Source organism: Lutra lutra, chromosome 1, assembly GCF_902655055.1.
Source record: "Lutra lutra chromosome 1, mLutLut1.2, whole genome shotgun sequence".
In the NCBI taxonomy this organism is placed as follows: Eukaryota; Metazoa; Chordata; class Mammalia; order Carnivora; family Mustelidae; genus Lutra; species Lutra lutra.
In genome coordinates this window covers 26,574,569-26,587,833 of record NC_062278.1, presented here as the reverse complement: position 1 = coordinate 26,587,833, position 13,265 = coordinate 26,574,569, and the positions used below count along the sequence as shown (strand labels likewise).

Here is a 13,265-nt window from a genome sequence, read left to right as displayed (position 1 = left end):
TGATAATTACTTATGGGAACCTCTGAATTGTCAGGAAACCCTTTGCAGATGACTGGTTTCCATGCTAAGTCATTAATGGTGGTATGGTTTTTTTCTTGGGTTTCACAAACTTCCAGAAATATTGGAGTATGCCTTTAGAGAGGCCAAAAAACTTACATGCTTATTATCATTGCCTACTTGTGGTATATTAATATTTCTTGGTATCAGAATTCAGGGAGATCTACTTAGATAACTAAGTTACCATTTCTTAGAAGATTTTAAGACCCCCACCCCCACCTCAAAAAAAGAATGTCAACTCTTCAGGTCTTTTAAAATAGTCCTCTGAAATGACTAGTCATTTACCATTAATTTCTGTGTATGATTGTATTAGTTTGCTAGGGCTGCCCATAACAAAGTAGCACAGACTGGGTTAAACAAATTTTATTGTCTCACGTCCTGGAGGCTAGATGTCCAAGATTTGGGTGTTGGCAAGATTGAGCACTTTTGCTTTCAGGGGAAGATCTGTCCAGGTCACTGTCCTTAGTTTGTAAGGACACGTTGGCTGTCTTCTCTTGGGGTCTCTTTACATCCTTTCCTCTATGCCCACCCTGTTGACCTGATTTTAACAAGTAACTACAAGGGTCTATTTCCAAATAAAGTTATATTCTAGGGTGCTGGGGACTAGGACTGCAACCTAGTTTTGGGGGCACACAATTCAACCCACATCAGTAATAATGATTGGAAATTACAAAGAAGAACAAATAAAATAGTGAAAGTGGGCATGGAACACATGCCCAGAGAGTTTCTTTGCTTAATTTTTAGTGGTATAATAAAAATATCAGCACCTAAATAACCGTGCCACCAGTTGTTTAATGCTTGTCCGTCTCCCCTCTCACCTTCCCCAGAAGTATACGATTTCAAATCTGTATACAGATACGTATCTGTATCAAATACGAAGTGACCATATGTGCTGTTAACCTCATATCTTTTTTTTTTTTTTTTTTTTTTGGTCAAGGGAAAAAGTAGTTGATGACATGGTTATGGATTTGGCTTTTCTTATGAATCTTGCTGACAAGATGAAACTATTTTTCTGGGGAAATAGTTTTTAACCTCAGGAAGACGTGAGGAGGTGATAGGGACCACTTTGGCAGGGGACCAGGTGGGGGGTGGGGCGTGGAGAATCTATGTTATTGTGGAAGCAGATTCATGGTCGTGGCTCTACACTCACCCATGATCTAGACAAGAGTTGATTAAAACTCTTCATTTCTAGGTGAATTTTCTTAAAGCATTTTGGCTCACTCTCTTGCTCAAAAGCTTTCTTGGACAACCTCTAACTTAAAAGTTCAAACTCCAGCCTGATTTTAGATTTTCACAACCGGCCTTCCACTGCCATACTTCTGTGCTTACACTTGCATACACATGTTTTGATTTTTAAATAAAGTTTTATATGAAATTTTTATTTTTTTATTTTTTTTTTAAGATTTTATTTACTTGACAAAGTCAGAGATAGCGGCGAGAGAGAGAAAGCAGGAACAGGAAGGAGAGGGAGAAGCAGACTCCCCACTGAGCAGGGAGCCCCATGTGGGGCACTTGAACCCAGGACCCTGAGATCTTGATGTGAGCCGAAAGTAGCCACCCAACCAGCTGCCCAGGTGCTCCTATATGAAATTTTTAATTTTAACAGATCCTCTCAGATTATTCTGCCTCTTTTTATCTTTTGTGTATCTACCTACCAAGGAACCCTAGTCTTCAAAACTATATGTTGCATCATAGTGATACACTGTAACTTAACCAGTCTCCAACTGAGGACCATTTAAATCGATACCATCCTTTTGATATAAGGAGTAAAATTATAAGCAGTATATTTGTATATACATTGTTTTGCAGTGTATGATTCTATCCTTAAGGTAAATGTCTAGAGGAGGAGATGCTGAGTAAAAAATACTCTGTTAGCTATTACTAAAATACCTTCTTGTTACAGCAGCTTATGCTTGCAACAAATGAGAGTGCTTATCTTGGCCCAAATCCTCACTCATACTCTTAATCTAATTTTTTGATCTTCCCGATTTCTGAGAAGAAAATCATCTCATGGTTTAAAATTTTATTTCTATTTATTCACTTGATTATCTTTTCCTATGTTTAAAAGCCCTCTGTACTTTGGAGAACTGTGTTCATATGCTTTGCTCATTTTTCTTTTGTATTATTTTGCTAATTTGGCAGAGTTCTTAAATATTAAATATTAATAAAATTAGCCCTTGGTGATACGATTTTTGGGGGGCGGGGGCCAGGTTACCTTTTGTCTTTCACTCTGTTTATGGTCTTACCCTTTTCTGATCATGTAATCCTAACCCTTCCTAAACCATCCTCCCTAAACCATTCTCCTGGTTCAACCTGACTTCTCCCTAAGCCGAGGGTCACTTGTCTTTCCACGTTTATCTCCTCTCCTTAAGCAGATGTCGGGCCTTTCAGAGGTGGAACATCTTTACATCCAAATGATCAATACATAGATTCTTGGTAATCTCTGTTGATGAGGATAATTACAGCAGCTCTGGGTATGTTCGCATCAAGTCATTGCCACACATACTCCATCACAGTGTGTTTTTTTCTCAGTTTATCTGTGTTTCTTCAAGTCGCTGGTGTTTGGGCTCACAACAGTTTCATGGTGTCAGCACAAAACTACATTCATGAAGAAAATGAGTTATCTGGCACTAGGAAAGAAGAGTTGTCTAGGCCCTGGGTTAGGTCAGCTCTCACACACTATTCCAAGTTGAATGTTGGCTACTGGCACTGTGCTCTTTTAATGTTGCTAAGTAGGACATTTTCCCTGTCATGTAGTCCCAGAACTGTCAACAATGAGAACATTTCTGGGGAACAGTAGAATGACCTTGCAATTTTCTTTTTAAAGATTTATGTATTCATTTTAGAGAGAGCACGAGGTGGGGAGAGTAGAGGAAGCAGGAAGCCTGATGCGGGACTCAACCTCACAACCCTGAGGTCATGACCTGAACAGAAATCAAGAGTCAGACCCTTAACTTACTGAACCACCCAGGTGCCCTGACCTGGCAAGTTTAAGAGGAGAGTGTGGTTACAGAAGATCCGAATGACTGACCCAGAGCCTGTTGGAAAAATTACAGTCCTCTGACATTCAGCCTCCACTAGTCTTTTGCTCTAACGAGAAGGGGACCTTTTATGTGTTCACAGAAACACAGAACACAAAGTAAAATAATTACATGGAAAATAATCTACTTTGCCAATTTAAAGATACTACGTGCCATGCCCAGGATACACTGGATAGTAGCCAACAGGGCTGGTAGCATGTTTATGTAGGTTTGATTTAAACTTTTTGCAATATGGGCAAAAGATTTGTGATTTAGTTATGAAAATTGACATGGCAGTTTGTTTTGTAAAAACAGAACAACCCAAAATATCCATAGGCTATATTATCTAGTTCAGCATTATTTTGTGAAAAAAATGAGATTCAGAAAGGTTTCAATTCCCCCAAGTCACATAGTTAGGAACAAAATCCAGGTCTCCTGACTCCTGGTCTAGTATTTTCCTAAGAACCTCCGGTGCTTGGCAGTCTGGGCCCTGTGAGAACCATATGAAAGGAAAGAAAATGGAAGAGTGTGTGGCTCTCTCTCATCCCTCACTACTCCGAGCAACATCAAGTAGGCAGAAGGCCAGTGGAAAAGAGCAGACTCTGGCCTAACGAGGGCTTTCTGTCCCTTCCTAAACATGGTCGCCAGTGCCCAGGGCACACTGAGCATTGACAGATGCACTCTTCTTCCAGATGGAGTGAAGCTCCTGCTGGGGGTTACGACTGGAGGGCGCATTGTTCGTACCAAGCCCGTTTATGCTAGTGTTACATTGCTGATTACATAATTGAAGTAAATTGTACATATCAGCTGTACTAGATATGGTGGAGACAACTTATTTAAGGAGATGATTCTGTTGGCACATAGCTTCAAACTATGTTTTCTTTCAACTACAGAGAAACTAGACTTTCAATTAGGGTCAGTATATTATAGATGTAGGTTATAGGAGAAAGAAAACATAACTCCTAGCAATAGACCCATGGGTATATTTTTTTAAGACTGTATTTGAGAGATAGCATGAGTGGGGGTGGGGCTGGAGGGAGAGGTGCAGAGGGAGAGGGAGAAGCAGGTTCCCCACTGAGCAGGGAGCCCAACGTGGTGGGGGAAGGGTGGAGGGATAGGGGGCTTCATTGCAGGACTCTGGGATCATGACCTGAGTGGAGGTCAGATGCTTAACCCACTGAGCCATCCAGGTGCCCAAAAAACCCATATTCTAAGAAAAATTCCTAACTACGTAAATTTGGTGACAAAGTATATTTATATATTTTAAGCATTTTAAAAAATAGAAGGGATACACTATTTTTAATGGTTTTCCACTTAAAACTTTTTGATTGGCACTCCTAATTGTGTCAAGGGAGAGAGATTTTGTTGTAAATCTGAATGCCAAATCCCTGTCAGATCCTGTATTTTAACTTTTTGTGTATTCCCTCTCAGATTTCACAGTATCAAGCATCACAAATGGTATCTTCAAAATTTTTAAACTCTTACTCTCAATATCGGATTTTAAATATAGTCTGTCTTATCACTGGGAGACATGAAATAGATTTCACTTAGGTGACAAAACTAAATTTCTCATTTTTCATGTTCCAGTAATTTTAGACAAATTACAAAATTTTTAAATGCTTTCATTTTTAATCAGTAAATTTAATTTCACTTTTTTTTTTAAAAAGATTTTATTTATTTGACAGACAGAGATCACAAGTAGGCAGAGAGGCAGGAAGAGAGAGAGGAGGAAGCAGGCTCCCTGCTGAGCAGAGAGCCCGATGTGTGATGTGGGGCTTGATCCTAGGACCCTGGGATCATGACCTGAGCCTGAGGCAGAGGCTTTAACACACTGAGCCACGCAGGCGCCCCTAATTTCACTTCTTTTTTTTTTTTTTTAAGATTTATTTATTTATTTATTTATTTGACAGAGAGAGATCACAAGTAGGCAGAGAGGCAGGCAGAGAGAGAGGAAGGGAAGCAGGCTTCCTGCTGAGCAGTGAGCCCGATGCGGGGCTCGATCCCAGGACTCTGGGATCATGACCTGAGCCGAAGGCAGCGGCTTAACCCACTGAGCCACCCAGGCGCCCCCTTAATTTCACTTCTTTAGTAGAAGTGCTTGATGGATGATTTATAAGATGCAGAAACATTTTTTTCTACTGAACTTAGGGAAATAATCACAGGCTTATTACTTATTAACTCTAAAAAATTATCATCTATCCACTTCCTATATGAATTCAAAAAATTAGCAGTTCTGGCACATGATCAAATTAAGCTCTAGGCCAAAGGTGGGGGTTGAACTCAGCACCTGGAGATAAGAGTCAGAGGATCCAACAACTGAGCCAGCCAGGTGCCCTTCAACTTGTCCATTTATTCCTAAACCTGAAAGGAATGCTCTGCTACACCAAAGCCCACTCCAACAAAGCTGGTATATATTTAGATATATGACTGAAGACATTTCCGGGGCGCCTGGGTGGCTCAGTGGGTTGAGCCGCTGCCTTCGGCTCAGGTCATGATCCCAGGTCCTGGGTTCGAGCCCCACATCGGGCTTTCTGCTCAGAAGGGAGCCTGCTTCCTCCTCTCTCTCTGCCTGCCTCTCTGCTTACTTGTGATTTCTCTCTGTCAAATAAATAAATGACTGAAGACATTTCCAAAAGAGATCTGTAGTGTAACATCTAATGATAAAGATCAGTTGAGTCACATACATGTGAATACCATGAAACCACTGAAAATCATGTTTTAGAAAAAAAATACATAAGAAAATGTTTCACATTTTCAAATTGTGTGACCATAAAATGAATATATTTCATAATACAACAGTATTGGAGTATACAAAGTAAAAGCTCCTTTTTTTAAACATCCCCATCTATTAAAATATTAATATTGGTTAACTCTGTGGGAGGATTATAGGTGATTAATGCTCTTTCTCTGTGCTTTTAGGTATTTTTTTTCTTAAATGTTTATTACTTTTGTTAACAGAAAAATAATTGTAATAAAGAAATGTATGAATAAGTATGGCATTCTTAGAAGTCTCCATTAGCAATGACAATTCTACATGAGGATCCATAGGAAAAGTAGTGGTTTAACTTGAAAAAACTTAAAAACTTTAAAAACTTATAATAATTAAAAAACTAAACTAGGTCGTAGCGCTTTTCACGGAAAAGGGAGATGAACTACAAATACAGCCTTCGACTTCTAAGTTGAAAAAGAATATCTGATGCCCTCTTGTGGCCAATAATTTTAATAAGGTAGTTTTTTCTTTTTCATTCAAATCAGTCTAAGAGAATAACACCCAAATGTCTATTCAGTTGCTTTCTAAATGACAAATAATGCTCACATACTATTCTTAACAACTTAGTCTATTTTCCCAACATGTGTCCTGGAGTTATACTACCAGGATTTGAAGCCCTGATAATTTAGGTCACCTGGGGCAACATACTTGAATACTCTCAAGACCGTTTCCTCATGTGTAAGATGAGAATAGTAAAACATACATAGGTTTATCCTAGAATGGACTGGTAGTACCTGTCAGATAATATGGTGAACATCTACCCACGAGTAGACACAAATCGTTCTCTTACTGGTCTCATGTTCTTCCGTAGTATGAGTGAACTATCATCTTTTATTATGGCAAATGCTGCTTTGCTGCATCAATTGTACATTTTTATGCATTTGCAAAAGTATTTCCATAGGTTATCTTCTATGTATGTAGAGTTTGAATTATGGGGTTAAGAGAATATATGCATTAAGAACCATTGATAGTATCAAATTGTCTTCTACAAAGAACGCAAATCACAGTCTTTACTGTGTTTGTCAACGTGTTAGCCGAAAAATGGCATTTCATGGATTCAACTTGTTTCCCTTGCCATTAGTGTGCCATTAGCACATTTTCTGTTTTTAGCCATTTGCATTTCTTTATATTTACTTAGCTCTGCTAGATAATTATATGTAGGGGCACCTGAGTGGCTCAGTTGGTTGGGTGACTTCGGCTCAGGTCATGATCCTGGAGCCCTGGGATTGAGTCCCGCAGCGGCCTCCCTGCTCACAGGGAGTCTGCTTCTCCTTCTGACCTTACCCTTCTCATGCTCTCTCTCTCTCATTCTCTCCCTCTCAAATAAATAAAATCTTTAAAAATAATTATTTAATTAATTATATGTAGGAGCTTTTCATATTCTCAGAATAGTAATTCATTTTCTTTTAAACATGCTGTAGGGGGCGCCTGGGTGGCTCAGTGGGTTAAGCCTCTGCCTTCAGCTCCGGTCATGATCCCAAGCTCCTGGGATCGAGCCCCACATCGGGCTCTCTGCTCAGCAGGGAGCCTGCTTCCCGCCCCCCTCCGCCTGCCTCTGCCTACTTGTGATCTGTCAAATAAATAAATAAAATCTTTAAAAATATAAAGAAAAATAAACATGCTATGTAAATTTTCTCTTTGGAGTTACTTTTAGTTTTATGATGCCTTTTATATGCAGCTTACTTTTTAATTCCAAACCACCAACATTCCTGTTAAAATTGGGAAAAGTTTCATAAGCTAAAATTAGTAAATATTTATATTTATATTACTTTATATTACTACTTTTACAGTTTCATAATTAACATTTTATCTTTAACCTATCTGGAATGTATTTTTATAGCTTAGGGTAGGAATTTAGTTTTTAAAAAATGCATACAGGGGTGTCTGGCTGGCTCAGTCAGAGAAACATGTGACTCTTGATCCTGGGTTGTGAGTTTGAGCCCCATGGGTGTAGAGATTATTAAAAAAAAAAAACTTTGAGGTGCCTGGGTGGCTCAGTCAGTTAAGCCTCCGCCTTCAGCTCAGGTCCTGATCCCACGATCCTGGGATCTAGCCCTGTGTCTGGCTCTGTGCTCCACCATGAGTCTGCTTGTCCCTCGCCCTCTGCTCTGCTCATGTTCTCTATCCTCTCTCTCAAATAAATAAAATCTTAAAAAAAAAATGGAAAGTTTTGACACTAAAAAATTCTTTTAAATGCATAGCCAAATAATTCACTATTACTTTTGTATTAGTGAATTATTTTCAATTTGAAAAATCACATTCACCATATATTAAATTTTGTTCCTGGTTGTGCTCTTCTAATTGTTTCACTGTTCATTGTTCAGTTTTATGTTATACTTTTGACTATTTTTGAGAATTATTCTTCCATGTAAACTTAAAATCAGGGTTTCATGTTTGATTACAATTTTATCAGACTTTTAATTATGATCTATATTGACTTTACATATTAATTTGAAAAGTGAAATTTCCATAATGTTGAGTCAATTTAGAAATACAGCATATTCTTCTCGTTGGTTTTCTTTTTGTAAATTTTTATAAATTCTTCTCTGTTTGACTCACTCCTTTCTGTTGTTAATTTCCAGGTATTTATTCTTAATTACAGAGGTTTTCTTCAACAAAGCAGTATTTTAAATTTTTCTTATGAAATTAGTATTAGTTACATATAACTGGGAACAGTGGAGGAAAAGTATATAAAACTACCACTCTATTACAAGCATTTATTATTTTGGAATATTTCCAAAATAGACGCAGTATGATCGACAAACAAAATTTTTAACCACACTGCAATCCTTTAATTCAGAAATGTAATAGACTGCCCATGAAACATACATGCAATTTGGTTATCAATATATTTGTATTTGCTAAAAATAAATCCACCAAACTTGTCTTAAATTAAGTATTCATAAAAAATGTTTTGTCTCTCTGCCTCTCTAGTTTCAAAGTAATAATGCTCAGTATAAAAGCCTTTTTTAAAAGATTTTATTTATTTTATTTGACTGACAGAGATCACAAGTAGGCAGAGAGGCAGGCAGAGAGAGGGGGAAGCAGGCTCCCTGCTGAGCAGAGAGCCCAATTCGGGACCCATCCCAGGACCCTGGGATCATTACCTGAGCCGAAGGCAGAGGCTTTAACCCACTGAGCCAGCCGGGCTCCCTCAGTATAAAAGTCTAAAGACTGGTATGTACAACCTAGAAAAATAAAGTTCTCTGTATCTGACCCTTTGCCCTGCCACTGAGATCACTAGCTACTGTCAATTTGTTTTTTTTTTTTTTTGATAGTTTTTGGCACCATCATAGAACTATTTTTCTTCTCCAATTTGCAGTTATTTCCCATTTTCAACATTTTATTCTCTGTCATTACAATTTTTTTAATAGCTACACGGTATTTTCCACAGTATTTTCTTGAATAGATGTTCAGATTTTACTTAACTGTTTACTTGTTGGCTGCTTGGAGTTCGTTGTTTTGGCCACTCACAATTTTGCAATAAATACTTTTACGTAAGTAATGGCCCCCTTGTTTGAGTATTTCTGAAGACCGATTCCTAGAAGTACAGTTTCTTCGTCAAAAGATACGCACATTTACATTTTTAACTGCCCTTCAAAAACGGTGGCACTTAAAAGCCAAGTTATGGATGTCTACATCATAATCCTTGGCATTTTCAAGACCTGTGAAATTTAAGCAAGGCTCCAATTAGTAACTTAAGGGAGTCATTTTTGTAACAAGTCACTCCTTTGAGGGTAAAAACAATGAAGTTTAGCACTTCTATCTATGCTGATCATGTGCTTTGAGGAAAAACATCAAACCACCCTGATTGCAGTGGTGTTATTTGTTACAAGTACTCATGGTGAATTTGCTTCTGACGAGGATTAGATGGGGTTTTCATGTCATTCCTTATGTTATCCTTTAAATTATGTGAAAGAACAAAGGAATCTGGAAGGTGCCTAATGCTATAAAATTGGGAGACAGACTATACTTTCTGTGGTGAATAAAGTGTGTACATTTTTAACAGGAATCACCTAAGCCTTTTCTCGAATTAGTGCTTGCATGACAACGTCCCAGTATAATAAGCCGATGCTCCATCAGTAATGTAGGGATATTGTTTCCCTTCAGACCTCAGTATTACTGCCTTTCACAACTGGAATACAGACTCCCAAGAATATTATGAGAACAATGAATTCCATGTTAACTCACCAAATACTTGATAACTAAAAGAAGTTAAAGCCTGTGATAAACTTGGGCCTCAATAATACCATTACTTCTCTATGAGTGATCTTTCCCCTGGATCTGTCATTGGTACAGTTCGCTTTGTCATCTCAGTCCTGTCAAGTGCACTGTATTTCCTATTGCAATTTGATTTATAGTTCAAGCAAATAAAATGTTATTAGTCCCTTTTCAGAAACATCTGAATAGTTTGTAAGAAGAACTTTGTCAAGGCTTTATTGTTAATCAGCAGATATTTTAATGTCTTATATCCTCACTTGCTTAATCTAATCTTTGCATGTTACTCTTTTTCAAATCTTGGCTTGATACTAAAACTTCTCACAGTATTTTAAGTAATGAACTGAACCAACGTACCATCAACCAGGGGCTTTACAAAACCCAGGTTGGTTTGAGTCAAGATTTCATTTCTTAGCTTTCTGTTGTCTTGGGCATTTTTAAACTCCTCTGAGAGTCCTTACCTAAATTGGGGTAATAATGGTACCTACCTCATGGGGTTATGAGGATTAAATAAGTTATTGGCACATAGATGTGAAAAATTTTATAACTTATTTAAAGTTACCTGTAAAATGGAGAGAATGGCTGCTCTGGCAAAGGAAATGTAAACACATAATAGTGTTTAAGTTTTGCTTCTTTCCAATCATCAAATAAGAAATCACTTTCACAGTAATAGTTGAGTAGAAATCAACATAAATACTTTATTAATCTTGGATTGAAATCATTAAGTTTGCTTAAAAGTTAAACATATTAAGATAAATATTACACTGAAAAACTGGAAATAAGCACTTTAGTATTGATATGATAGAACTTACCAAAAGAATTTGTATTTTTTTTAAAAACATTTTATTTATTTATTTGACAGACAGAGATCACAAGTAGGCAGAGGGGCAGGCAGAGAGAGAGGAGGAAGCAGGCTCCCTGCTGAGCAGAGAGCCCGATGTGGGGCTCGATCCCAGGACCCTGAGATCATGACCTGAGCCAAAGGCAGAGTCTTAACCCACTGAGCCACCCAGGTGCCCCAGAATTTGTATTTTTTAACTATTAAAATTTTCATGTCCAAGTTTAATCTCTGAATTCAGAGCTTTGCAGTTATACTACAAATATAAGATGGAGAATTAAAACCAATTATCATCATTCAGTCACAAATCAGTTCTGTTTGAAACAGCCTGAAAAGGAACCTGAAATTATGCAGCAATATTGTCTTCATTAGGGCGCCTGGGTGGCTCAGTAGGTTAAGGCCTCTGCCTTCGGCTCAGGTCGTGATCTCAGGGTCCTGGGATCGAGCCCCGCATCTGGCTCTCTGCTCAGCGGGGAGCCTGCTTCCCTTCCTCTCTCTGCCTGCCTCTCTGCCTACTCGTGATTCTGTCAAACAAATAATAAAATCTTAAAAAAAAAAAAAATTGTCTTCATTAGAGCAGCCCTACATTGTTTAAGGGAGACAGACTTGGAGATGTCCTAGAGTCCTAAATACCATTAAGAGTTTGACAAATGGGGCACCTGGGTGGCTCAGTCATTAACCATCTGCCTTTGGCTCAGGTCATGATCCCAGGGTCCTGAGATGGAGCCCCACATTGGGCTCCCTGCTCGGCAGGAAGCCCGCTTCTCCCTCTTCCACTCTCCTTGCTTGTGTTCCCTCTCTCGCTGTGTCTCCCTCTGTCAAATGAATAAATAAAGCCTTAAAAAAAAGTTTGGCAAAATTGTACCCCATGCTTACTAGACTTAATTTAGGACTGATAGAAAGATGGCTTTTTTCATTAAGAATGGATTGGAAAATCTGTATCGATGAGTTTTCTTTTGCTTTAAATAACTTTTCTAACCTCCCACCTCTAACAAGGTGGGAGGCTGGATAGTCAATCAAAGGGCAAAATCTACAGGTATTATGTCTAATACACAGTCAAATGCGAAATTAGTCTTTTTACCAAGGCACTCAGCCATTTAGCTGTCAGCACTACTGAATAAGAGATTTAGGTTTTATAGTAATCAAATGTGGAAAGAAAAATCTGGTTACTAGATGTGTGCCAAAAATACTTCCCTTCTTGACAGTATGGCTATTATGCTTCTAATTTTTCCAGCTTCTAACTACAACATGAGCAAACTAAAAGAACAAATGCTGACTCCATGATAAAAATACTTGAAACCTGCCACCTTTACAACTGCACACAATCTGTCATCACACAAAACTCTCAACATGTTAAAAACATTTTCAAACTTAAATAAAATTAATCTTCCTGTGATGCCAGTTACCCCTAGAAAAATATGTTTGTTTGAATAGGCATTCATTATATATTTCAAGAAAAAGGATTATCATGGTTGGAAATATATTAAAAGATACATGTAGTTTATCAAAGATAATATTAAAACTAGAAAAAAATTATTAAAACTAGGAAAAAAGTCTATAAGGTTTAAAAAGTTTCCTACTGAGGTTGCAGAATTTAAATTCCACATATTCTCAAACCTTTGGGCTATATGCATCCTTATAATTTGTGCACTTCTCTGGTACTCTATACTTAAATAGAATTTATCAGAAAAAACGACAACAGGAATACTTGGAATAGCCAAGGCCTTCTAATGACTTATTAGGGAGCTGTGATTTTTCTGACAAGTCAAATAACTTATGACTAGAAATAAAGATATGGGTAACAGGAAAAAAAGTATTTATCTTCTTTTTTAAAAAATTTAATTTGGGGGGAAAAATCTAAATTCTTTTATCTCTCTCTTTTTGTAGTTCAAGTATGCTTACAAGACTGATGGCATTACGGTGGTATAAATATGAAGGACTACTGAAGAATCTGAATGAAGTACTGTACTATTTGGCTTTATTTCAGACATCTATTAAAGACTTCTCGTATGTTGGAAAAAAAGCTCAAGAATAGAAATGTAAGAACATTTTTGCTTTATGCAGTGGCATTAGGAATATAAGTCAGATGCCATATCAAAATAGATACAGGCTAAATTCTTAGGAAAATCCTATCTATAGCAACTTTGATGGCTGAAAAATGTTTTATTGTATTTACATCTTCAATTAGTACTACTAATAAACTGTAGATTTTTATATGCACATTTTTGATACGGCTGACTTGGGGAAAGTTATGGTTAATAAAAAGCTGATTTTTTTAAAGAAAAGTTTGAATTTTTTTTTCTTTGCTTAGTATTCAAACACATTAAAGTGAAGTAATTCCCTTTGCTATTTCTCCCTTTTT

General features: G+C 37.5%; 1 protein-coding gene across 2 annotated transcripts in view; it reads left to right on the top strand.

Moving 5' to 3' along the window:
• Window positions 1-13,183, top strand: part of CXADR (CXADR Ig-like cell adhesion molecule) — a 58,754-nt gene extending 45,571 nt beyond the window's left edge. For both annotated transcript variants that reach the window (XM_047721788.1, XM_047721780.1), the window contains exon 8: window positions 12,791-13,183. In XM_047721788.1, coding sequence (XP_047577744.1) covers window positions 12,791-12,832 — 42 coding nt within the window. In that variant the 3' untranslated portion in view covers window positions 12,833-13,183. The remainder of the gene's footprint in view (window positions 1-12,790) is intronic.
• The last annotated feature ends 82 nt before the right edge of the window (window positions 13,184-13,265 follow it).